Source organism: Aptenodytes patagonicus, chromosome 7 (genome assembly GCF_965638725.1).
Source record: "Aptenodytes patagonicus chromosome 7, bAptPat1.pri.cur, whole genome shotgun sequence".
Lineage (NCBI taxonomy): Eukaryota > Metazoa > Chordata > Aves > Sphenisciformes > Spheniscidae > Aptenodytes > Aptenodytes patagonicus.
Genome location: NC_134955.1, coordinates 47,986,734 through 48,012,511, shown reverse-complemented (window position 1 = coordinate 48,012,511; position 25,778 = coordinate 47,986,734). Strand labels below are relative to the sequence as shown.

General features: G+C 49.5%; 2 protein-coding genes across 2 annotated transcripts; one reads left to right on the top strand and one right to left on the bottom strand.

Annotated features, from left to right (window-relative positions):
• Positions 1–1,001: 1,001 nt before the first annotated feature.
• On the bottom strand, positions 1,002–7,323 carry AHSA1 (activator of HSP90 ATPase activity 1). Its single transcript, XM_076345183.1, has 9 exons — positions 7,176–7,323; positions 6,621–6,811; positions 6,355–6,437; positions 5,559–5,676; positions 3,781–3,869; positions 3,310–3,444; positions 2,435–2,536; positions 1,855–1,906; positions 1,002–1,412 (listed from the first exon to the last, which is right to left on the bottom strand). The coding sequence occupies exons 1-9, from the start codon at positions 7,253–7,255 to the stop codon at positions 1,240–1,242; spliced, it is 1,023 nt and encodes a 340-aa protein (XP_076201298.1). The 5' UTR covers positions 7,256–7,323; the 3' UTR covers positions 1,002–1,239.
• Positions 7,324–7,746: 423 nt separating this feature from the next.
• On the top strand, positions 7,747–21,665 carry VIPAS39 (VPS33B interacting protein, apical-basolateral polarity regulator, spe-39 homolog). Its single transcript, XM_076345182.1, has 20 exons — positions 7,747–7,780; positions 7,895–7,987; positions 8,470–8,569; positions 9,872–10,015; positions 11,021–11,059; positions 11,401–11,465; positions 14,097–14,153; positions 15,084–15,176; positions 15,858–15,891; positions 16,343–16,445; positions 16,534–16,561; positions 16,747–16,820; positions 17,378–17,453; positions 17,721–17,855; positions 18,414–18,455; positions 18,840–18,929; positions 19,326–19,412; positions 19,958–20,047; positions 20,356–20,460; positions 20,733–21,665. Exons 2-20 carry the CDS (start codon positions 7,895–7,897, stop codon positions 20,751–20,753), a joined length of 1,476 nt encoding a protein of 491 aa, XP_076201297.1. The 5' UTR covers positions 7,747–7,780; the 3' UTR covers positions 20,754–21,665.
• Positions 21,666–25,778: the final 4,113 nt, after the last annotated feature.

The window sequence follows — 25,778 nt, the reverse complement described above, 5'->3', positions numbered from 1 at the left end:
CTAGAAATGTTCTCCATAGTTTAAAAGGCAGCTCTAACAATTACACTTGGGTTTTTTTAAACAAGCACTAGTTTTTTTTTCCTACCATCTCCTCTAGTGAAGGGGATGGCTACAACATGCCATTCGGATTTAAAAAAAAAAAAAAAAAAAAAAAATCCCCGAAACAGTAATTCTCACCCAGTAACATTACTTACTTCTAGTTTACTAGAGGTGCTCTGCAGAAAACACTAGCAGAAACCAAAAGCATGCAGGAGAAGCTCATGCCTCAAAGGGAAAACCGAGCACTTCGGTCACCCTTGAGGTTAAGCAGATAGATTGACACTTCTGACCAGAACTAGACTTCCCCCCTATCCTATAAACAAGTTTATTGCTTTAGAAGACATCGCTGGGAACTAACTGTATTAGCAGGAGAGAACAAGCAAGTGGTTTACCCTTCCTCACCAGTCAAAGCAACAGCTGAAGTGAGGTCAGCCAAAAGTACTGCACCTTGTTTATTTTACAGAAATAAATCCCACCCCCATTGCCGAGTCTACAGTTTGCTTTGGCCTGAAGCTCTTGGAGGTAGCTGACCCTGGGCCCCACAACCTGCTAGAACCGTTTTGTAGGTGGGAGTTCCCCTAGCAGTGGTTTGCCGATTGTCTTGGGCATCAGGTGACTAAGTGATCGGCTTTCTTGTAGAGCAGGCTAGTGTAAGCGTAAGGATTATGCTGAAGGGGATGTGCAAGGCAGGAAAGGAATAGCTCGAACAGGAGCTTAGATCTCTTCAGAAATGGGAAGAGTTTGAAACATTTACTAGCGGCAGATCAAAAGCAGAGAAAGTGAGCAGCTGCTCAAACTAAAAACTGCATCAAGCTCATGCTCTCTACTCCCCCAGAAGCGAGGAGTAAATCACATTGGGATCAGCACTCCTCATTGATCGGTGTTTTTCCAGACAGATCCCTCCCTCAGCCTATCTACTGACCCTTTGAACTGAAGCCGATCTGAGGACACAAGTTCCACAGTGGTTTTTTTAAGTTAGGTTTATTTAGCAATAGAAGTATGTACATGTAAGAGAATCCCCTGCAGCACGAGACATGCACAAAGCAGTGAGGGACTGAAAGTGGTGCTGCTCAATGGCCTTCCTTATCACCTGTCATCCCACTTTACTCGGCAGCAGGGCCAAGATTACAAAGGGACAGGCGAGAAATTTATCAGTCCACGTGGCAGAGTCTTCAGGCACAGCCTTCCCAGCAACCGGTATTAAAACAAGCGGGCGCCATAGCCAAATGTCTGTTTAATGCCCTCGAAGTAGTAGCGCTGCCAGCCTTGCTTTGTTCTTTCCTCCTCACTGGCAGGAATGCCCTTGCCTTCCAAGCACACCTCCGTCTCGCCACCTTTGTCAGTGAAGTTCAAGGTAATTGTTGCAAAGTGCCCTAGAGGAACCAAAGCAAATCTGTCAGCAGTGTGCAGTGTAGTATATGCTGCCTCAAGGAGCTGCTCTGCTCCTCCTCTCACACAGCACCACTTAAAAGACTCCTCAGGCTCCTTCCCAGAGGATCTATTTATGACAGCTGCAGGCCTTCCTCAGAAATAGAGGGAGGAGAGGGCTCCCTCTTCATGGGGTTCGATGCAGTTGCAGCCACAGCTGAGCAAGCTGCTACTTCATCCTTCCTAATCCCTGGCTGCTGCTCTAAGCAGTGGCTGATGATTCTGACCTGATCGTGTGGGATATGAAGCTGGGATAAGGCTGGTGCAGCTCCCAGAAAACCATGTGCTCCCCGATCACGAGCCAGAGTGCAGTGTGGCAAATGGGGCTGGAATTCTTCAAACATAGGTAAGGGCTGTAATACCATAGTCCATTTTTGGACTACTTACCAGCTGGCCAAGATTTAAATCTCCATTTCATAACAAGTTGCTTCTCAGGGACCTTGAAAAGAGAGAGAAAGACTGAGGAGTAATTTTTTGCAAATCCTGCAGTCTAGTAGAAAACAACTAGAATTGTGTTGATTAGAGACCCCTTGAGAAACACACACACAGAGGGAGGGAAAGAGATTTTAAGTGTCCTTTTCTTTCCACCCCTCTTCTAGGAAGGTAGGCCATAGTACAGCCCCAAACACTGAGACAGCGTCCCTGTCCAGAAGACTTTAGTGGCAGGAGGGCTAAAGAGGAAAAGGGTCAGTTACTATCTTTAACACCTCTCCAACCCCTAATAAGTAAAATTACACAAAGACAGGGCAGATGCATGACTGGAAGCCAGATTTTCTCCCCAGACTGAAGTCCCATATATTAATCCATACTATAAGGAATGCTTCAATACCCTCAGCGATTATAGATAACTATTGGGCACCAGGTAGAACTCCACAATTAGCTAACTGAAGCATTGTTACAGAATTGATACCTCAAAAATAAAGAGGCTGCCCCTGAGCAAGATACACCTGCTCCAGTTGGTACTTACTAGGTCAACAAACTCTCCTGTGACACTGCCATCCAGTAACTGAAACTTGCCTCCTTTATCAGCCTCCAAGGTGGCTTGTGCGTGGGTGAAAGCTTGGACCATCTGAAAAGAATTCAGGAGGAGGCCTGTATTACTTGGCATTATCTGCTTGCAAACTTGTTGCCCAATGCCTCCCACCCAGCTACAAAAGTTCTGGAAGAGGAGGTAAGTCAATAGTGTAAGGTCTTCATCCAGAAGAGGCAAAAACCCTGCCCTGGCCAGAAAAGCAACGTTATAGCCACTACAGCAGCATTCTGCCTGCCAAGGAAAAAGAACCCCTAGCTTTCATATTCTATGCAGTGTTCTGTAAGCCACACTTTGATTTACTCTGTTGATTCCTTAATGAAACCTAGTTCTAAGAAAAGCTCATATTTTCTGCTTTTTCAAAAAAAAAAAAAAAAAAAAAAAAAAAAGGAGGAACAAAAGACTAAGACCATGTTTAAATAATGATACAATGCTGCTCTCTCTTCTTAAACTATATAATAGTGTGCAGGAGAGGGAAGCTACTCCCGAAGTACACTTTGGTACCACCTAGCCTTAAAAGGAAAAAACAAAAACAAACCAAAAAGCACACAACTGTAAATCCCAAGAGATCTGGCCACATGCAGTAAGAGATACACCTACAGACAGCTGCTGGAACTGGCTTCTGGCGCATTAATCCTCTCTTGTCAACTGTGTGAAAAGGTGCACACGCGACCTTTAAGCAACTGTTCTGCAGACAAGCTTTCTTATTCCATTCTTACGGATTGTGAGTGTCCTACAGAATGCCTTAAAAAGCTTCTTAGGAACAACCTCCTATGTGCAAAGAACAATTCTCAGAACAAGCCTGGCATTACCTCCTGAGTAACGAATACCCGGTAGAGCTCCTCAGGAGATGTTAAGAAGGTGTCCTTCAAGCTGATCTTACATGTAGGGATCTTGACTCCTATGGATTTGGATTGCGATGTGGCAGTACTGCTGCTAGCAGCCGTCTAACAAAACGACAATCAAAACAAACACACACGTACTTTTTTCACAAAATCTCAACAAGTGGTTCACATATCCAAGAGAAAAAACAAAGGCCTTTGGTAAAGATGTAATTAGGTACAACCATATTTGAGTGTAAAAAGCAGATTTATCGCTCTGCTTGAATTAAGAAATATCATGTGCTGCAAATCGAAACAGTCAGGCCTACACCACAGATTGCCAATTCCTGAATATATATATATATATCCTATAAACAGTACAGGTTGCTCCTGTAAGCCCCAGAATCTAATACTGCGTACCTTTCTTCACAGATCCAAAAGCATGTTTGCAGTTTTATTTACCTTGCGGTCTTCCGCTTTAGGAGCCACCTGAGGTGTTGTTTCCATATGTTCACCATTCACTGTGGGCAAAATCATGCCCTGGGTGAATTCTGGAAAGACAGGAATGCACCCATGAAACTAATAAAAGATCAAGTAAACCTTTTAACTGTTCTTTGAAATACACAATCAAAAAGGGCTTCCTGGTTTCTCCCCTGCTCTTGCTAGCACCCATGACTTGAAACAACTTTAAAAAAAAGTAAACAGACCTCTTTTTACAATTAATTCTTCTTGCCCTCTCTACTCTCCACCGAAGGCCATATCAGAACCTGCCTACACTAACAGTTAGGAACTTACCGCCTCTTCCTAGCCTAGACATACCGATCACTATCTTCCACGTGTTGCTCTCAATTAATGCTAGCCTTACACTTTTGTAGCTTTTTTTCTCTCTCACTCTCCAATATAAATAGCAATCACATCTCAAATACTTTATCTTGCTGGTCTAGACAAACCAAATCAAGCTTTTCCACTTCTTTTCAGAGTGGCTCTGCATTTCTCATATCACTGTAGCACAGAATAAAGTTGCTTCTAACTCCATCTTCGATTTATCTTTTTTGACACCAGATGCCAGGACTACACACAGAAACCCAGGGGAGGCCTCACCAATGCCCTGTCCCACAGCACCAGCACTTTTATAACTCCACCAGAAGCTTCAGCCTCTTTCAGCATCATGTTTGCTTCTTCTCTAGCTCTATCACTTCTGCCTTTACCAATTATAAAACAGTTTGCTCTCTCTCTTTCCTCTTCATCTGTTCAAACTGGCAAAATTCTATTATATAGCAGAATTTTATTGTATGTGTATAATCTTGTACCCCGCAATACTTAGTTCCCACCAATTCTTATTTATTCCAGCCCACAAGATCATACAGTTCTTCCTGAATAACATTCTCATCTTCCACTGGGTGACTGCATCTCCCACCCTGAACACTAAAACGCCTGAAAAAACCCAAGGGTACAGAAATTGGATCCTGGAAAAACAGCAACCAGTGGTGGTTTGTACTCAGCAAAACTTGAGTATCTAGCACGTGTAGTGTAATACAGGTAAATGGATATAAAAAGCAACTGTAACATTCCCAGCCTGTACTAAAGCAAAGCCAAACTCAACCAAAGCACACTGATTTAACTCCAACTGCTGGAATCAGATTTATCTTCTAAAATAAAGTAATTTTAATCCAGATGCTGAGACAGCTCATTCAATGACACCAACAAAACCTGCAGAGCAATTTCCAGTTGTCAGTCATTCTCAAATCCAAGTAACACTAGATGCCTTTACTAGTGTGGCAAAAGAGAAAAAAAAGCAAACTAGAGAGAAGACATCACCTTCCAAGGGAGTAAGCAAACTAAAGGCCAGATTGCGCCACATGCAGTAACTGATACTCTGTGTCACTGGGGTAGCAAACACATTTTACTGGCTTTATTTTCTCTACAGCTGAGCTTCAGTGCATGAAGCTGAGCTTCAGCATGTGAAGGACATTCTCAGTTTTAAAACATAAATCCAAAAATACTGTTTATTATTGGGTTATCACCAAAAACAATCTTTCTGGGCTGTGCTACAGCATCTAGAGACAGAAGTGCTTCTTGCCAAATGCTAACCATTTTCAAGAGACAGAAAAGTTACTGTTGTTGCTCTGACACCTTCCTGTTGAGATGGGGTGATGAACTAATATTCACTCCTCTCGTTACCCTTCTTTAGCATTAGCCCATATGGGTTTCCATAACACCTCCCTCTCTCAGTTACATACCTGTTTTGAGAGTGCTGATGTATGTTTTCATTGCATCTCTAATTTTTTTGGCACCCTCTTGCTTCATCAGGGTCTTCAAGTTAGTGTCAGGCTCATCTTTAGCAAGGCTGACGTGGATCTAAACAAGAAGGATGAGTGCTGATTAACAAAGCCGTACTTGCACGGTCCTTTTATTACTCAATTCAACATCACAGTTAGACTGCAGCTAAACTTTCACAAGCAGCAGTGCAGTTTTATTAATCCTTCACTTCATGTCTCTCAGCCTACAGTAATGTATGCATGTACGTAAATACTTTCATGTGCTATAGAGCCCTTATATCTAGAAGACAGGAATTAATTTGATAAAGATATAATATGATGGGGAGGGCTCTTTATCAGGGAGTATAGTGACAGGATGAGGGGTAATAGTTTTAAACTAGAGGAGGGTAGATTTAGATTCGATATAAGGAAGAAATTCTTTACTGTGAGGGTGGTGAGACGCTGGAACAGGTTGCCCAGCGAGGTTGTGGATGCCCCATCCCTGGAAGTGTTCAAGGCCAGGCTGAACGGGGCTCTGACCAACCTGGTCTAGTGGAAGGTGTCCTGCCCGTGGCAGGGGGGTTGAAACTAGATGATCTTTAAGGTCCCTTCCAACCCAAACCACTCTGTGATTCTATTAACTTAAGCAGTCTCTAACACTAAAAAAGTTCTACACAAGAGTTTTAAAAAAGGTAACATGGAAGGAAATATTAATGCCGTGAGGATTCCTGTTAGAACAGCCATACAGCCAGCAGTATTAGCCTTTAGCTGTGCTTACCTCAACTTCATCGATGTCATTTTCATCTGAGAGGTTAGGAATCTCCACGTAACCTTTGTATTTCACTCCTGTCTTTGAGGTGCCTGCAATTACAATCATGTTGTTCAGATCAACATTTCTTACTCCGGTTATTGTAAAGGCAAATTTGTATTGTATCACAACACAATAGTTCCCTTTATTATTATTTCCCAAACGAGGTAAGTATCCTTATCCGTAGTCTTATACTTGAATCTGGCCTTGAAACAGGAGGGGAGAATATCACTCACCAGTCCATGCCAGCTTGATAGCCCACTCATAGAAGAAGATAAGTTTCCCTTTGCGGTTGTTAATGGAGGCCTCTCCATCCAGTTTGCTCACTTCTGTCACCTCACAAGCCCCTTCCTCACTCTCCACCCTGACAGGCAGGAGGAGAGTTTTCAGCCGCTCTGTGGACCAGTTGGAGGCATCCCGCTCCGTCCTGTGAGAAAACCAGGTGGTGTGAGAGTCTGGGACAGGCCACACCGCCAGCACACACTGGGACTACCTGGCCTTCCCCCGGTCCTTCCCTCCCTGCCCCGCTCCAACACACACAGACAGCCCTTCCCCAGGGCACCCACCCAGGCATTCCCCAGGCAGCCCCAACACACACGGAGGCGGGGGCCTTCCCGGGGCATCAGCCCGGACACCCCCACCTCAGCACCAACACACACGTAGGGGAGGGAGGGAAGAGCCCCTCCCCGGGACACCGGCCGGGCAGCCTCCCTCCACCCAGGGGCACGGGGGCCTCCCGTGGGGCCGCCCGGGCGGGTCTCGGCGCCGGCCGGCCGGGCCGCCCCACTCACCAGTGCCAGTTGTTAACGTTGGTGGCGTCCGCCCGCTGCTCGACGATCCAGCGCGGGTCTCCCTCCCCCCACTTGGCCATCGGGACCGCCGCCGCCTCCTCCGCACCGACCGCCCGTGGAAACTGCTAGAACCGCCGGCCGCCGCGCCACCTCCCGGCTTCCGTCACCGGCACGGTCCCTTCCGGCGCCCTTCCCCCGCCTCGCGCGCTGCCTGGCTTCTTGGTTCCGCCGCCCCGCCTCCAGTTGGCGCTCCCGCCCCGTCCCCGCCAGTCGACGGCTCCCGGAGCCGGCCGCGCCGCGCCGCGCCTCGCCTCGCCTCGCCTCGCCTCGCCGCCTCCCCAAATCCGGCTGCCGGCAGCCTAGCCCTCAGCAACCAGCCCAAACGCCGCACCGCCGTGCGCGGCCCGCTGGGACTTGTAGTCCAGCCCCTGTGGCAGCGCGGAGCACGCCGGTACTCGTAGTGCGCGAGCGGGGAAACGCCGGGCCGGGCTGCGGCGGGGAGACTACCCGTCCCGGCGTGCCCTGCGCGGTAGCCGCCCTTCCTCCCCTCCCCTGCCGTGCCCTGCCGGTGGCCGTGCCTGGCGCGGCAGAGGAGGCGCGGGGAGGTGAGCGGCAGCGGGGGGCGGCGGGGCCGGGAGGCGGGACCGGGACCGGGACCAGGGGCGGTGGTTCTCCTCAGGTAGCCGCTCCCCTGAGGCAGCCGCGCGGTGCCGTTGCAGATGAGCAGGGCGAGGGCGGACGAGGAGGAGTACTGGCACAGCTCCAAGTTCCGGGCCTTCACCTTCGACGACGAGGATGACGAGCTGTCACAGGTAGGGTCCGACCCCGGGTCTGCCGGGGCGCCGCGGCCGGGCGTGAGACCCCCCCCGAGCAGGCCTCCCCGTGGCCGTCTCAGCCCAGGCCTCGGCCCCGCGCTTCGCTGGGGGTCTGTGCTTCGTGGGTGGGGTGGTTGCTTGCCTTCTGCCCTGTGTGGAGGCCACCAAGTGCTCCCGTCTCGCCCCCCATGGTAGCCAATCCGAAATCTCATTAGGACCGTGGCTCCTCGCCCATGCACCAAAATGTATCTCCTGCTGGTTGAGCTGTCAGTGTCTGTGTAGGTGTTGGTGGCCTTTCGATTCCCAGTGGTGAGGAAGGGCTGCTGTGTCTGTTGAACACCTACAGGCGTAAGATGTCTCCTCCAGAAGAGGCAGTGGAAGCTGTATTCAAAGCTCTGAGACTGTTTGAGGGTAATAGGAAACAAAGCGCACTCTGCAACACTGGTGGTCTTTATACAAGCTCTTTCTTTTGTCCATAGCTAAAGGAATCCAAACGGGCAGTGAATAGCCTTCGGGACATTGTCGATGATGATGATGACGACCTTGAGAGGGTCAGCTGGAGCGGAGAACCTGTGGGAAGTAAGTGCAGAAGTACTGCAAGTTATCCTTGAGACAGAGGCAATTTAAAATTACAGCTTAAGTCATGTCATTTAGTCGAGGTCAGTAGTACTACTTGCTATCTAATCCTGCATATCTAATCTAATTCTAGTCTCAGATCACGTTGTGAGCCACTTGATTTACCTGTGTCGGTCCACTGAAAAGAGAGTGAGCAGAAGCCCAAATTACGTAAAGAAGAGTGCAGACAAGTGGAGGGAATTCACTGTGTTTTTCCCAATATGTAGCCCAGCTTAGAGCAGATATTTTGGAGGTTATGGCTTAATATCCATCATGCTCAGCTGGCCTGCAGGATTCTAGGTGATCATTACCTTCACACTGCTGCCTGAAATGTCACCATTTAAAGTTGTCTGTGCTTTGTCCCCACAAGGAGATATTCCAAGGTTTAGTGTGTGTTTATAGACTGACTCTTATGCTTGAAGTTTGAAAGAGAATTGTAAGCATTAAGCAAATGCATTTCTAGTGATGATGGGAGCAAGCTCATGACCTGCACACGATGCTGTCTGCCACGCTTTGGAGTTCACAACCCTCAGAATATGTGGCACTCGCTAGCCAGTGCCAAACAGTGAAAATTTACATTTGGATCACCTAGAGGACCTTCAAAGAGTCTATTCTTCTTGTCCTATGCTGTAGCTCCTCCCTCTGGTTCAGGCCATTTCTTTTCCCACCCAAGGTCTCTACCTATCGGCTTTTTTGCTCTATCACCCTGTCCTAAAATGTGTGTGTTGTGCAGCTGCGTGAAAAGAAGGGAAAACTGTGTCTCGAACAAGCAGGAGGGAGACATATGCACTGTTGCCAGCAGCGTCTGCACATTGTTAGCTGTTTTGTCTGTGTGGGGAGGAAAACTATCTTAGTTTTCCAGTGTTAAGGAAGGTATGCTCTTATGCTTCTGTAATTTGAGGTAAGCCAGGGATTCTCTGTCTTGCTCTGTCCCTTTAGAGCAAGGATTATGCTTTACCCCATGCAACAACATAGAAATGCTGGGTGGTCTGTGCATTTTTTTTATACAAGCCATAACCAGCTGTACAACATTGCTGAAATCAACCATTTTTGGAGGACAATGCGCAACTGTTTCACAAGCAGTACTACACGAGATTGGGATTCTGTGCACTGCATCTACTTAGTGCTGAGGGTCAAAGTTATCGGGATGTACTCATGCAGAACTGACCAGGACACACTTGGTAACGTTCCTGTTGTGCTGTAAGATCATTCTTTATAGACTGGTTTTCTCTTTCTCTGTTATAAATGACCTCTGTCTGCACGTAGGTATCTCCTGGTCAATCAAAGAGACAGCCTCCAGCAGCACTAGCTTGCTGGAGGGCCGAGACTCCAGCCTACAGAAGGGCTCTTCCTCCTATGCTGCTTTTCCCAAACAAGTTTCCTCCTACTCCCTAAGCAGCCTATTCAAAGGTGAGGTTCCTCATATACAATATGGACAAATGGGTTTTCCCTCAAGAGTGTCAAGGGGCAGTTGTGTTTTCTTATGTAAATTGTCTTCTCTTAAGTGTATGGCAAAACAGGAAAGCTCTGATCTCTCCTCAGTGTGGGAGTGTATCTCTCACTGGTCAGAAATTAGAGACTGTCTTGTGCAGAAGATCGCATGCTCCTGTGGTATGGGAGGGGCTTTTGAGATTATGGCTTCTTAAAAGCCAGGTTCCACAGAACAGCAAGGTAGAGCATAGCACTATACAGCAATCTGTTTGCATGGTGGAAAAAAGCAGGCTACAAAGGGACTGGCTTGACCCATGTGGCCTTCGTTTGATCTTCAGTACTGTAGAGAAGACAGGTTGATTATCCTTTATTTGGAGCTCAGCTGGCTGCTGTTGATGTTATAGTTGGTTCAGCAAACACGTGGTAGCAGCAGTGGTAGCATAGCTGGTTATGGGGGGAACCGCGCAGCAGGCCATGGGGAGACTTACACAGCTTGCAAGAGTTCAGCTCTGTTGTCTCACAGCCAGACGACAAACCAGCTTTTACTTTGCCTCTCTTTCTCTGGGGTGGTTTTTTACTCTCAACTTTGATAATACAGTGATAATGAAAGGCATCCAAATCACAGCCCTGGTGAATGCAGCTGTCCATGTTGCCATGGCCTAAGCAGTGCTGTGTGCTTGAGCCTCTGCTCTGCAGGTAGATGAGTGAATTCAGGCTCTCTAACCTCTCCTGGCCTCAGGAACAAGAGGGCAGATAGGGCCAGGGTGTGATATGGTTTGTGATGCCACAGGCAACTTCAAAGCCTTAGACTGCAGGCAGGTGAGCTCCAGCTATGCCAGTGTAGTGTGAATCACTATACAGAGTGGCTTGTTCTACAGTGGCACAGCTGCAGCACACTGGCTTGCAGTCTAGGCTTGTGTTCCCTCTGCAAGAGATGTTGCTGGTGAAGAGACAGTCTCTCATGAGTGTTTATTTTGATTTCAGGACGAAACAAACTTCCAAGTTTCCAGTGCCTTTCAGATGGTAAGTTTTGAATCCCTGCCTCATTTTGGGAGGGGTGCAGATTTACGTGAAACAAAACATTTCCAAAAAAAAGGGAAGTGTCATCTTCCTTATGTTGCAGAAAGAGAAACTGAATCATGGGTTGTCTGAAAGTCATTCAGTAAAGAAGCAAAAGAGTTGGCATGATGGTTTGGGGTAATCTGCTTATGTACAACTGATGCCTGTTGGGATTAGAGCAACTTTGTATTGCCATTTGGTGCTTGAGTTTGGGTCTTCTACCATGAAAACCAAGAAAAGGGCAGTTTTGGAAGTGGGTGTGAATCAGGATTTGATGTGCTACTCACCTTGCCTTTCCCTCTCAGCCCTCTCTGACACAGGAGTTAAAAACTACGCCCCAGAGCTGCGCAGACCGAAAGCTGAGTACAAGGTGAGCAGCCTGTGTTTGTAGTGTGCTGAGATCAGAGTACTGCCGGGAGAACTTCTTACTCTGTTGGTTTCATGGGAAGTGATTAATCACTACTTCAGACAGCAGAGGGCAATGCAGGGAATAGGACTGCAAAATGCAGCCTCACAGTAATTTAGGTGTTCTCTGCTTTTGCTCAGAAGTAGGGAGCTTTGCTGGGGGTCTTAGTTACTCCTTCTCCTAATGAATGGCCCAGCAGTCTGTGAAAAAGATTTCTAAATAGTGCTTTGCCTGTAAGTTGCTTTCATGCTGGGTCAGATGAATTGGCATCATGTGTGCTTTTTAAATTTTTTAGATCTAAAGGCTTCTAAATTTCTTTTTCATGAATCACTGGGACAGCACAGAGGGAGTTGCACAGAGGTGGGGTTCCAGTTGGCAGGAATGTTCTTCTCCCAGATAGGCAGTGTTAGGTGCTGCAGAATCTAGTGGATTTTGGGACTGGGTGGATTCCTCCTACTAGGTGTGAGATTGTGGCTCTATGTCCCCACGTCCAGCCAGTAACAGGACTGAGCACATATTCCCAACAGATATAGGTATGCACAATACTAACACAGCTGCCCACACAGATTAACACAGACAGAAACCAATGTCTTTACTAACAGACACATAAACATACAACACTCAAGCGTGATCCTGAGCCTCCTTTCTGTCTGACCAGCATTGAATTCCACTTGTGGAACATACACACACTCTATGGGACTCTCCAGTAGCTGGTCTTAGACATCCAGTTTGTTTTGTAGCTGAATCCCAGACCGCAGTCTCCTCCTGTTGCTGGCACCTGGACCCTTGAGCCCCTAGGGTTCACGGTCCCATTCCGGTTCCTGGTACTCAGTCACTGGCTGGTTGAGCTTGAAGTTCACTAGTGTTCATACGAACGCATACACTTGGAATAGAGAGCCCACCCACACAGAATATGGTTAAATATAGAATTTAATAGGAATATAAGACAGACTGCAGTGATCCATTGCAGGGCTCAGTCAGACAGGCACACTAACTAGCCACTTGTTTAAATGTGGCTAGCACCCTATGGCCCCTTTCCCCTCTATTTTCCCATGCTTGTTCCTGCCCAATTAATTTTGATCCCTCCCTTTCCCTGCTTTTTGTCTTTCCTGTAAACTTCTGTAACAAGCCTCACACATTTACACAACCCTCTTAAAACATTCCAGGATTCTCTTTCCCCTGTGTCTCATGCTAAGTCCTGTGCCTCTTTAGGGTTGTATGGTGTTTAGGGAAAGTTTCTTCGGTTTACTTATCTTGGAGGGTTTTACACAATGGATAATGACCTAATCTGTCTCATTTGATGGTGGCAAGGATTGGCCAAGTCAGTGTGCTCAGATTGCACTGATTAGGTTACTGGGTTTTCTCCACCTATCCTTGGCTATCTGATCCTCACCAGGTTGGTGTGTTTATGTTGATTAGCCATTAATCACATAACCTAACAGGCAGCACTTCCTGAAAGCACAGCAGGAGAAGTAAGTGTGCCCTGTTGTGTTCTGTTCTGTGCCTTCAGAGGCAGTGAAGCAGGAAGGAGAAGGCTTGTACAGCCCCTTAAAAGCAGGCAGGAGTATTGTAAGTGGGGTGGAACAAAGAAGGGAAAGTTAGTGGCAGCTTTGAAGCAGTGTCCTGACAGTGACAGGCTGAGGAGCTGCCTCTGACCAGAGGTGCTGGAGGGAGCCCTGGTGCTCAGGACATTTGACACTCAGCTATACATTGACTTGAGAGACTTGTGTGCAGTGGTCCATTAATAGGACTGGGTCAGCCCTTTTTTTCTTTAGATTTGGGCTTTTAATAAATCTTCAATGAATTTAAAATTCAGTGTCCTCAGAGCTGGTTCTGGTTACTCCCTTTCTCAGGCTCTTTTGAGGCAGAAGGCTGAATTAAAGCTGCTGGCTCGAGTGCCTCACAAAGACTTAGATGCCTTCTTGGAGTCTGAGTTCAGGAGTGGCTCAGGCCACTGCCACTTTTTATCCAGCACTTCCAGATCATAGTGTCTGCAGGGGAAGAACTTACGGTCATTGCAGCAGCGGTAGCATATTACCTTAAGATGGTCTCCCTACAGGCTTCAGTGCTCTTGTTACATTGTACTAGTCCTGTGCAACTCTCCAGGCACTTGCCTGAGGCTGTTGTCCCTGTGTTCTCCACGCTGCTGTGGAAGGCTCACCAGCAGGTCTGTTTCAATTGTAACAAGAAACTGACTCCTTCCCCCTCAGTTTTGGGTTTGTCAGTTTTGCGTGTAGTTTGTCCTTCTGAAAGCAACATTGGAGCTTTAATTTGCAAGGAGGACAACCTGTTGAGATGCACTTCTTATAAAGGATATGATGTCGGACTTTACTGAGGCAATAGAAAGACCATGTTAACATCTGAGCCTCTAGCTTCCCTCCCCACCAGCATGTAGAGTCTGAGGGCCCAGCACCTGCACCTGAACACTGTGGGGACACATCTTATCAACAGCCCCCCTGGAGCAGCTGAATGATAAGTCTGAGAAGCTACACCTGGGCCATCACTCTGATCCAGCACAAGTGGAAAGCAGCTTGGAGACTGCTGGCGTGATCTGGCCTCTCGAGGCTCAAGAGCTCTTTATTTTTCTTGTGGCAGGATTACAGCAGTGATTGGAGCCCCAAAGATACAGTCAGGCGAATGCAGAGGGGCAAGGTAAGGACTTTCTACTCCCACCTGCTTGCATGAGACGGAGGGTGGGTGGTCCTAAACTGCTTTACACTTTGCTATGCTCCTGGCTGTTCTGGGAGCAGAGCAGGGATCCATGTTGCTTGCAGCATCTAGCAGGGACGGTGCTCTGCCTGTTTGCTGCTTTGCCAGGTGGCAGTGCTGGGATCACACTGGCTCAGGAGAAGCAGGAGACCTTCAGGGTTTTATTGCGTTGTTTACTTGAGTCGTCCCCTCAGCTAGGCTCTGACAGGAGGTATCTGTACTGCTGTGTCCCTCTCTACCCTTTCTGCTCCCTGGGGCAGGGTTTATAGAAAAAATCCAAGGGTGTGGGGCTTGACTTCCCTTCTTAGTTGGTGGCAAATGGAGGGAGGAAGACGGAAGCAATCTTGGTTATGCTGGAGCTGGAATCTTAGTCTCAGCTGCCTCAATTTGCAGTGAGCACACAAGGAGCTTGTGGTTTTACTCTGCATGTGTTTCCTCAAAGGCTGAGGTGAACTAGGCTGAGAGAGGCCACAATTATGGGTTAAGAAGAAGGGAGGAAGTGTCTTACAACTCTACTTTTCTGGTCTCCTCCACGGAAGGGGCCCTGCAGAGTTCCCTTCTATCAGGGCTGATGGTTTGTGGTGTGCAGGGAAGTTTTGCCTTGTTACAAGGGTGTTTGTGCTGAACGTACAATGTCTGCTGTCCTGGCCTAGGCAGTAATGAGGGCTAACTCTGCAACCCCTGTGGACAGATTCCCAGGGATCATGCAGCATGTGGTTTCAGCTAAATGAGAAGTTCTCCGCTGGTTGGGAGGGCAGTTATTCATGTTGCTGAAGGGCTGATGGGGAAAGAATAGGTAGTACCTTGGGGGTTGGTTCAGCCTGGGGACTGTCTGAAGTCCCGTATGCCTACTTACACCTCTTCTATCTCCAGGTCTGCTCTCTAGAGAGATTTCGCTCCCTGCAGGACAAGCTGGTGCTCTTGGATGAAGCTGTGGCAGGGCATGATGGGAATGTCATTACAGCTGTGAGTCCTGTTGGGGCCATATAGGGCTGGGACTTCCTGGGTGACCCCATCGAGGGTGCTTGTGTGAATGCAGTCAGTTGGCCATCTAATCTTGCAAGATAGGGGGTTGTTCCTTACTTAAAACCAAGAAGTTACTGAAAAGTGTTAAAGCTTGAGACTGGGAAGTTCCATATTCCTGCTGGCTTTCCTGCCGTTCTGCAGAATTCATGTCAGGGTAATAACAAGGAACCTGATCCTTCAGCCTCACAGATCTTTGCAGCAACTTCTTGAAGGCCAAGGTTTAATTTGCTTATTGCAGCACAGAAGATTTGAGGGGCCTCTCCAGTTTATCTGGCTTCCAAAGCATCAGGCAGCAAACATGGGACTGTGTCAGAGCTTCCCTCATCCAGGTCTTTTAAGCCCTTGGATCTCTCATGGAAAGGTTTTTCTTTGTACATCTTGGTCTCACTTACCTAAGCTCCAGAGTAGGAGCTTAGGCAGGCATCCAGGCAGCTGTGGCCCTGGCTCACTGCTTGTCCTGTGTCTAGTGGGTAGCAGAATTCAGTTCAGTGCTGTAAGAGCTGTGTCTTCAGAGGCCCTTTGCAAAAGCTTCCCAAGGCCTTGACCAGTTTGCTGTCTGTCTGTCTTAATTCTGGTGAAGACTGATCTGGTCAGCTGAGAGCTGCCTTTCTGTGCTCACAGGTCCTGATATTCCTGAAACGGACGCTGAGGAGAGGTAAGTGTGACTGCGGCCAGGGTTTCCGTAGTGTGTTTCAGATAAGGGCGTAGGGGCTAGTTCTTTCATTGGGTGCAAGTCACAAAGAGACCATCTGGAGTATTGGTGCTTTACTGAGCATGAAATATTTTTGCAGCGAGTGTAACATGGGAAGGGGGATGGTGATGCCCACGAAGGCCCCAGAGAGGAGCTTTTAAGCAGTGGTAGGTGGTAGTGGTGATGGGGTGAATGAAAATGAATCTGTAGAGGAAGCACACTGCTGTGAATTCAGCTGGCAGCCTAGTGAACAAGCTCTTCTCCTGTGCTCTAGCCTCCAAGACTGTGCTTTGAGATGGGATAAGGTTGTCAAATCCTGCCAATGGCTTGCAACTCCATGCGCCATGCTTAGCCCCCTCTGGCTTGGTAGTGCTAACTTACTTTACCCACCTGTACATATCTCTCTCTCCTGTAGAGATCTTGTTTCGGGAGCTGGAGGTGCGGCAGGTGGCCTTGTGTCATCTGATCCATTTCCTCAAAGAGACGGGTGAGCAGAAGTTGCTTCTGGATCTGCTCAGGTGAGGCTCTTGCCCAGCCTTGTGGCAGGGCTGAGCACGCTGCTGGGAACCTGCCTCCAAGTTAATGGTTGCTTATTCCCTTTTGCAGGTTCCTAGACAGGACTGAGGAAGTTGCTGTGAGTATTCCCAGGAGCAGAAGCTCTCTTTCCTCAGTGAAGAGGGAGTGTAGTGGGCAGGGGGAGGCTGGCTGCAGAGTGTCTGATAGTCAGGCGAGAGCTTTGCATCCCCATTTTGCCCTCTGGAGTCCTGTATCTCCCAAATCCATGAGAATAGACTGTGCTGCTTTTCCCTCTCCCTCCAGCTGTCCCAGTACCGGGAGCATTTGAACATCCAGGATGTAGAAAAAAGGAGGGAATTTCTGAAAGGCTGCATTGGGTAAGAAAAAATGCAAGAGGGTGGGAGGGATGTGGGTGCTTCACAAAAGGTGGTAGTAAAGAAAATGAGACCTCTGTCCCAGTGCCACAGCTTATGTAGTTTGAGAGCTGATGTTGGTTTTGCCTCAGTGGGAGTAGGGTGTTGTGGACAAAACGTAGACCAGAGAGGAAGAATTTGTGGTGATCACTAGTCCAGCAGCTTTTGCTGCTTACTTGGGGGCAAAAATGCTTCAGGGACCTTCTGATCATTGACCCTTCAGGTTGTGAAGGATGAAAGCTTGGGTGCCTGAGCACTTGAGGAAATTGGTAGCATCAGCTTTAGGTTGTTCTGTGAGAGATGCCACATAATTTTTCCTTCTCTGGAGCCTGTCTAGGAGAGAGCCAGTTGGAGAGGGCAGCAGGGCAGGAGCTTGAGTACCTACTAGCCACTCAGGCTGGGGAGAATGGGAGGTGTTCTCCACATCTCTGTGAGGAGCATGTTTGGTAGAGAAGAGCATCCTTCTAAGTGTACTGTGTTAAGAGCTGCTGACAGTGTCTCCTTCCTCCATGTCTGGCCAGGCTGCCATTTTCAGCTGAGGATACCTCCCACATCCAAGACCATTATACCCTGTTGGAGCGACAGATCATCATTGAGGTATGAAACCTTCCCTGCTGGTCAGGAGATGAATGGGACTAGCTGCGAGATCTCTATCTGTCCCTAACTTACACCACTTTGGATCCAACCAGCCTGCCCTGGCTAGTGTAGTTTAACTGCTATCCAAGCTGCTGTGCCAGGCACATGTGTGAAATACCAGACCTGAGACTTCATGGCATCACAACACTCTCCCCAGGCCTATTCCACAGCTAGGTCAGGCAGTTGCCCTGGCTCATGTTCACCCTCTCTGTCTTCCTGTTTCCGCAGGCCAATGATCGGCACTTGGAGACAGCTGGGCAGTCAGAGATATTTCGGAAATATCCTCGCAAGGCTTCAATTCTCAACATGCCACTAGTGACCACCCTCTTCTATTCCTGTTTCTACCACTACACAGAGGCTGAGGTGAGGAGGATGTGGGAGAAGAGAAGGGTTACATCTCATCCCTGTAGCCTTCAATATGTGGGGTGATTAAGCTGGGGCACGTTAAGGAAAGAAGGGGAGGGAGGTCATATTTCATCCCTCAGAAAGACCTAGAGGAACCCAGCTCCCCTTGTCCATCTGGGACCAGTTTGGAGTCTTCTTTTGTGCTCTAAGATGGGACATTCAACCTGGGACAGCCTGTCAAGGAGTTGCCTCCTAGAAACCACTGTCTTTTACTTCTGGCTCCAAGGAGCCAGAATTGGCCCTTAATCCCATGAGGCTGAGATGTGTGATACTGGTCTTGGAAGTGCTGGAGGTGCACCAGTTGAGGATGTAGGGGAAACCAAACCAGAGGGCTAATGGGGTGGGATAGTTGCTCTCTTCTGCCAGCTGTCTCCTCCTGTGGCACTGACATGAGCAAAAAGCAGTAAAAACTTGGGGAGATTCACCCTGTGCGAGGCAAATGCCTTACAACAGGTGTCTGAACCTCTCCCGTGGCCTGCCCTGCTGCATTTGCACTGACTTGTCTGCTCTCTCTAGGGAACGTTCAGCAGCCCGACCAACCTGAAGAAAACATTTAAGGTACATGAGTCTTCTGCTGTTGTGGCAGCACTAGCTGAAAATGTGGGCAGCCAAATTGTATTTAGCGAGGGGGCTGGGTAGGAGGAGTTTGAGGGGCTCAGCACTGAGATAGGGAGGGGGGCATGGCATCCTCCTTGAGCCAGGGCCATTCTGGAGGCTCAGAAAGGCAAGTGGGAGCCGTGTGGACCCTGGCAGCAGCAGCACTTGCAAATCCCCACCTGCTGCTCTCTGCAGTGCTGGCCCTGGCCTCAGGCAGCATTTCATCTCCTTGCCTGGCTGCTGGTGTGGGTCCTGACAGGGCTGGGGGCAGATGCCATTCCTGTCCAACCCACACAGGCCTTCTGAGCTGTGCTAGTGCTCTGACTGCAGCTTTCTGTCTTGCAGATTCCTGATAAGCAGTATGTGCTGACTGCCCTGGCTGCCCGTGCAAAGCTGCGAGCCTGGGATGATGTGGATGCCCTCTTCACCACCAAGGTGAGCTGTGGAAAGACTTGCTGGGGACTCAATTCCAAGTACTGATATCTACTACTCATAGTTGGCTTGTTCTGGAGTTACCGGACAGGCTGGTTTTATTTCAGCGGGGCCCAGTACCTCTGCTGCAGGGTGTTGCAATATGTTCCTCCTCTCCCTGCCTAAGACCTCTGCTGGGCCTGGCTTGGCTGCAGCAACAAGGTCAGAGAAGGGGGCTGCTCTTGTGCTCTGTTACCAAAGGGTTCACAGCCAACCTGCACCCAGCCACTGCATGAAGGCCTCTGCCAGTGGTGCATGTGGTGACTGGTGGCGTACATTGCTGGCACTGGGGAAAAACATTTTCTTGTGGCTGGAGGGATTGCCCTTTAGGATTAACACAGGGTTTGGCTCTCATTTCAGAACTGGCTGGGCTACACCAAGAAGAAGGCACCTATTGGCTTCCACCGGGTGGTGGAGATCTTGCAGAGGAACAATGCTCCTGTGCAGGTGAGCAAGGAACCGCTGCTTATGTCCTCCTGCTCTTTGTTGGGATTTGGGGTGTGAATGATTCCCCGAGTGAGCTGCTTCCTAGCTGGGAGTGGGAGAACAGCTTGCCGAGCTGCTGGCTCTGCCAGGTGGGCGCAGCACTCAGCTGAGCAACCCATGCACCAGCAGGAAGTCTGGGTGGTAGTGAGGGCTGGGTCCTAGGTCTGACTGCAGGAGCGACAGCAGGCCCAGAGTTGTCTGGGAGCTCTCTCCCCACAGTGCATTGCCACCTTTGTTTGCTACATTAACTTTTCTTATGCTTAATCTGGCTGGCAATGGTTAACCCAATCCGTAGGTATGAGGTAGCCTAGGACTCTGAGCTTTGTGAGCAAAGCTTTACTGCCTCTGGGGTCCTGAGCAGTCTTGTCCTGGTCACTTGTTGCCTTAGGAAGGAAGGGGTCAAGTCTGTGTGACCAGCGACCTTGAAAGGTTTTGTGACCGGGGTGAGAGAATGAGGCAGGAGGTACCTGCAGAAGGGAGCTGAGACACTCTTCCTTTCCTCACAGGTGCTGCAGGAGTATGTGCGCCTGGTGGAGGATGTGGAGACACAGCTGAACCTCGCCACCAAATACAAGTGCCATGATGTTGTCATTGAGGTAGGTCCCTGCTGTGTGTGTGTGGAAAGATGGGACAAGAACCTACTTTTTCTCCCTAGCTTTCCCATGCTCTGCCATGTGCCACTGCTGTCATGTGCCTGGTGAGGTTTGTTTATCCCTGTGGCCTGGGAGCAGTGATAGGGTTCCCAGTGGAAGCCAAATGAGCCAGGAGAGTGGCTCCTAGCATTTGTGCTGTGGTGGGAACTTGAGGGGGGATTGAAGAGTTGCCCTGCTCATCTACAGGGCACCATCTAACTGTGGAAGTGTCCTCTTCACTCAACTGGGGGCTGGTTTTGCTGTTTATCTAGACGTACAGGGATCTAAAGGATCGCATCCAGCTGACAGCATATAAATGCAAGGTGGAGCGAGGCTCTGCAGAAGAAGAGAAGATAAACAGCATTCTCAACAACGTGGTAAGAAACGCCTACTTCTTCTTCCAGAGACTCTCATCAGAAACGGCTGTAGATTAGGTGTAAGAGCATAGCTGTCCTGCATACTTTTTATCCCTGCTGAGAAGCTAATCTTATGTTTGGGGTTGTGGTCAGCGTAGGAATGAAGGGTGAAGCTGATAGAAATAGCACCCTCTGGCCATAGTTGTCCTTGTCAGGGATTGGAACTCGCTAACTTGGCCCTTGAGGGTTCTGTGTTCAGCACTGATGTTAGTCATGTCTCGTTCTCTCTTTAGCAAATCCGATGGAAGAACTGAGCACCCGCAAAGCAGCCTGCTTGGCCGTTGCCTTGCCAGTGAAAAAGGAAACTGCAAAACCCAGTCCAGTGCCAACAGAGCAACTCTGTTACTACTCATTGCATGATCAACGTTCGTCAGTGACAGTGGGTGCCCGTGGCTTATGGGACAGTGGCATTCAGGCTGGTTGAAGGCAGCTGCTTGCTCCAATGTTGCCAGCAAAACCATGGTACTGATCCACCAGGGTTGATTCTTTTTGGAATCTGATTCTCTTTGACTTGGCTGTAAGCCAGGCATTGCTTTTGTTTACAGAGAGAAGTTGCTGGGCACAGCAAGGTTACATTTGCTCTGGGTGGTGCCTGGGCTTATTCTTGCAAGAGGAACAGGTCAGTCATGCTCGTGGGTCTCTCCACCAGACAGTGCTGACCAGTCCCTGTAACACTCAAGGTGGCTTGGACATCACCAGTCATGGCTGTGGCTGGAGTAAAGCCTACTGGACTGTGTTCTCCCTGCATCAAAGAGTGTGTTGGGGGAAGGGACCAGCTGCACCTTAAAGCTCATTTTTTTTCTGTTGGTTTGTTCTGGCTTACCCTAGAAGAGGTGTTGTATGAACTCCTGCAGAGAGCCAGGACAGCAGCCTCTGCCAGTATCCTTGTGCTGGCTCTCTGCAGCTCTTGGAAGATCTCTTTATCAGGGAAGAACAGGCACCTAGTGTGGAGCTGGTCAGCGCCCTGCTGGGTTGGATGGAGAGCAAGGAGGGACCCCTCTCAGTTGGCACAAACCTGCTGGCCCCAGCAGCTCTTTTCTCTGAGGGTGTTATGCCAGGAAGGATTGAACTGCACTTTCTCAGAAACACAACTCCTCAGGCAACTGCTGGCTTCATCCTTCCAGACCTCACTTCAATTCCTTAAATAAAGCTGTCTCTTTCTCCTTGGGCTGTTTATTTCCTTCCCACACTGAGCACTTTGTCACTCTGTGTGCTAATCCTGAGCAATTTACCAGACCGCCCACAAGGTGAGTATGCAGGGTGTTTTCTCATGTCCTGAAAAGCACAGTGCACACCACCATGGAGTGGCTTTGCTTGCAGCAGTACCTTATTTCACACCTTCAATGCCATCAGCACAGATGAATTAATTTTAATGTTGTAGGAGAGTTTGCTGCCGCAGGGGCACACAAAGGTGAAGGTTATATGTAGCGATATACCAGTCTGAGGGCAGGTTTGGGTTCCAGCCTCCCTGCTGCACTGTGCACTCTCAATTTTTTTCTGTTGGTATTTGGTTTTTATTCTCACAGAATCATTTAGGTTGGAAGGGACCTCTTGATCATCTAGTCCAATCCTGCTCAAGCAGAGTCACCTGGAACAGGCAGACCAGGACTGTGTCTATTTGGGTTTTCAGTATCTCCACAGTTGGAGGCGACTCGGTGTCTCTGGGCAACCTGTTCCTGAATTTGACCACCCTCACAGTAAAAAGGTGTTTTCTTGTCTTCAGATGGACTCTCACGTTTCAGTTTGTGCCCACTGCCTCTTGTCGTCGCTGGGCACCACTGAAAAGAGTCTGGGTCCCTTTTCTTCATTCCCTCTTATCAGATACACACATTGATAAGATCTGCCCTGAGCCTTCTCCAGGTTGAACAGTCCTAGCTCTCGGCCTCTCCTCATACAAGAGATGTTCCAGTCCCTTAGTCATCTTAGTGGCCCTTTGCTGGACTCTCCGGTATGTCCGTGTCTCTCTCGTACTGAGGAGCCCAGAACTGGACACAGCACTCGATTTAGAGAGGAAGGATCACCTTCCTTAACCTGCTGACAACATTCATCCTAAGGCAACCCGGGATGCTGTTGGCTAGGGTAAGGTTTGCTGCCAGGCTCTCCCACATGCCCCAGCCAGGACATTGCTTGGCTGTAGGAGTTGGAATGGTGGGATTTATGTCAGGAGCAACGGCAGAAGCTGAACATACCCTTGGAGGAATCTGATGAAGCCATAAAATAAATCTTCACGCCTGTATTCTCCAAGCATGGGTCCTGGATGCCCCTCTTGTGGTATGACCAATGATACAGATGTGTAAGGAGATGTGTAAGTCCAGCAGCAGGGGAGCCGTGATCTGGCTATGCCTACTGATCCCTGACCTCGGTGCGCAGCTTGCAGGATGCGGTGCTTCTGACCTGTGGGCATTGGCGCTGCCAATGTCCCCAGCAAAGCAGGACCACTTGTAACAGAAAATGCTGATGTGCCACATGGAATGGGGCTAGTCGTTTAGTTGTTCCTCACACCCCAATACTAGAAGCTGGGTACCAGCTTTGTGAGCACCTTCCAGAGCACCAGGACACCATGGCTGGTGTAAGTGTGTGATTGATTGTGCGTGGTGCATGAGGGAACATTTGTCTATAAGGCAGCATCTGGGAGCCCCAACAGTTATTCCTGGGTTCCTCTGAGGCCGCAGCTCACAGGTGACCCATGACTACTCTTTGTGGGCAGGAAGAGGAGGATTTCCCGGGAAATGCGTCCTATGGCTGGGGAGGGTGGGGTTTATGTAAGTAATAAATCTAAGATTACTGTAGAGCTGCTGGTTTTGGTTGGATTTTTTTTTTTTTTAGCAATGTGGCAGGCACTGCCCAGCTGGTGCAGATGATTTTGGGACAGCCTCAGTGGGATACAGGTTTCCTCTTTAATACCTGTCCGAAGCCCTGTGTGCTTCTGGCATGTATCTGCTTTTAGGCAGCACAGTCCAGCTGATGAAGTAGATTGTGGATAGAATTTGCATGAAGGTAGCAAAATGCTTTTTTTTTTTGCTTCCTTTGGAAATTCAACCCACCTGCCCCCACTGGAGAGGCCAGCCGCCTTCTGGTTGAGAGCACCCTTTCCCCATGAACACGTGTGGGCAGGAGCTGGCATAGAGACATGTTCAACCCCTGCCCTCTTAGTTTTTTCATGCTAACCTAGCTGCTGGCTCTCGGGGTGGCACAGCTGTACCCAGCAGGAAAAAAACAGACTGCTGCAGTGAAGGTGGTCCTCCCCCATGATCGATTTCTGCTTTCTTCTGTGCTCCGGGGGATGCTGCGGTAGCTCTGGAAAAGCCCATGCTCCCAGCTTCCCCAGATGAACGTGTGCAATTCTCCACTAACCAGGCACTCCTCGTGGCAGCGGCAGTGCCCAGGCTGGGCTGGCTGGGTACCCCCAGGGGTCTGGGCTTGCTACCCCCACAGGTAGGGCTGGTGCCTGCTACACACCGGGGGACATGAACCAGGACAGAACCTGAGCGGGTGGAAACTTGGGGTCCTCATTCAGGCCGCCCTTGTTCCTCACGCCGACTATGGTGCCATGGGCACCAGCAGGCTGCGGGTGGTGAACAGTGCAAGACAGGACTCCAACCACTTGTGATGGGGCATGGGGTCATTTTTGTCCCTGATAAGCTTGGCTGAGGGCGTTTCAGCCCGTTGGTGCCTCTCACCCCACGGGAGCCATGCCTGAGTTGGGTGAGCTGCAGACAGCCTTAGGGAATGGGCCAGTTTTCACCTCTCTCCATCTCCAGTGCAGGTTTGTGATACACTGAAGTGTGCTCCGGGTTCAATCAGGGGACACAAGTAATTCAAATAGCTCAGCAGTGTCCTGCTCTGGCCAAGAGCACTATACATTTGCCTCATGTCAGGCTAAATGGTGCACCAAGCTGTCCTCTGCTGAAGCAGGCAGGGCTGGGAGGTGCTGCTCCAGCCACCTCTAAACCCCCAGCACCTTTGCTGGCTGAAACACCATCTCCTTAGCAAAGGAGGGAATCAGCTGCTCTGGTTTTCAGAGCTTTCTGGGCTAGTCCTAGTCACTCTGCTGTTGTGACGATTGCCTCATACCCCTGAAAGCATCCCAAGCAATAAGGCAGGTCCTGGGCAAGGGTTCCCACACCTGGATGCTGCTGAGCTGGCCATGCCACGACATGGGGACTTCATAGCAAATACATGCAGGGAGAAGAAGCTGAGAGGCTGCTCAGCTGGGGAGGGCAGGAGGCACAGTATTGGCCTAGGAAAGCTGAGGGCGAATGAAAAAATAGCTTTGAACTGGAAAACTGAACCCACTTGCTGAAGGTTTGATTTTCTCATTACTTCCAGCCCAGGAGCAGCTCCAATGAATCTATCCCAAGTGCTGTGCCAGCAGCTTGCAGGTGGCTGGGCTTTAAAGTCCAGCTGGGACTTGTGTGACAGAGAAATGTAGCGTCAGAGAAAGCACAGGTTCAGACGTCCACTGATGCATTGTGTTCTCAGTGGCTGCGTTGCATGTGGGGACCAGCCAGTTTTCTAGGTCCCGTGTCGGCAAGGAGAAACCCTGAGAAGGTGTAAGGGACGAGGCCCAAGTGACTGTGCTGTGAGCACAGACAATGCCCCCAGGGAAAGCTCCAGAAGCCAGCCACGGGGAGGGACCCAGTGTCACTCTCCTTGACTGACTAATGTCTCAACCACTCCTGAAACCGGGGTGAGAGAAGATTCTAGAAACCTTGGACTGGGGCCAATAAATAGGGGCGCACACGAGCCTCCTCGGGGCGCTCTCCACACCAACACCCCCCATTGGCAGGTCTGACGCTGGATCCAGGACTGGTGATGTCTCTCTCTCCTGCTTCCCAGCTCTCTCTTTCTCTCTCTCTCCCCCCCCCTCCTCCTTCTTGCTCTCTGCTTTTGATGCTGCTAAGTAACACAAGGCCTACCTCAACTCCTCATAAAGCCGCTTAGCTTGTATGACATATTAAGACACAGAGGGTTGATGCTTGTAGAAGTGTTCGTGCCATTAAAGTCAATGTTCGAGTTTGGACCTTGAGCGTTATCTCACCTTAACCCACACCGAGGGGATTTGCGGACCTCAGTCACTCTCCCCTTCTCCTAGGTGGGACGTGACATATTAATTGGCGTCACGGACAGGATCCCCTCGGTGTTGGAAGGTCCTAAGGGATACCGACTCTCCACCCAGTGAGTGCGGGCGGGGAGGGCCGGGAAGTGACCTCTCAGCAAGAAGCCGGGAGAAGTTTGAGCAGTGGCAAGCCATGGCTGCCCGGGAAATGCCGGTGCTT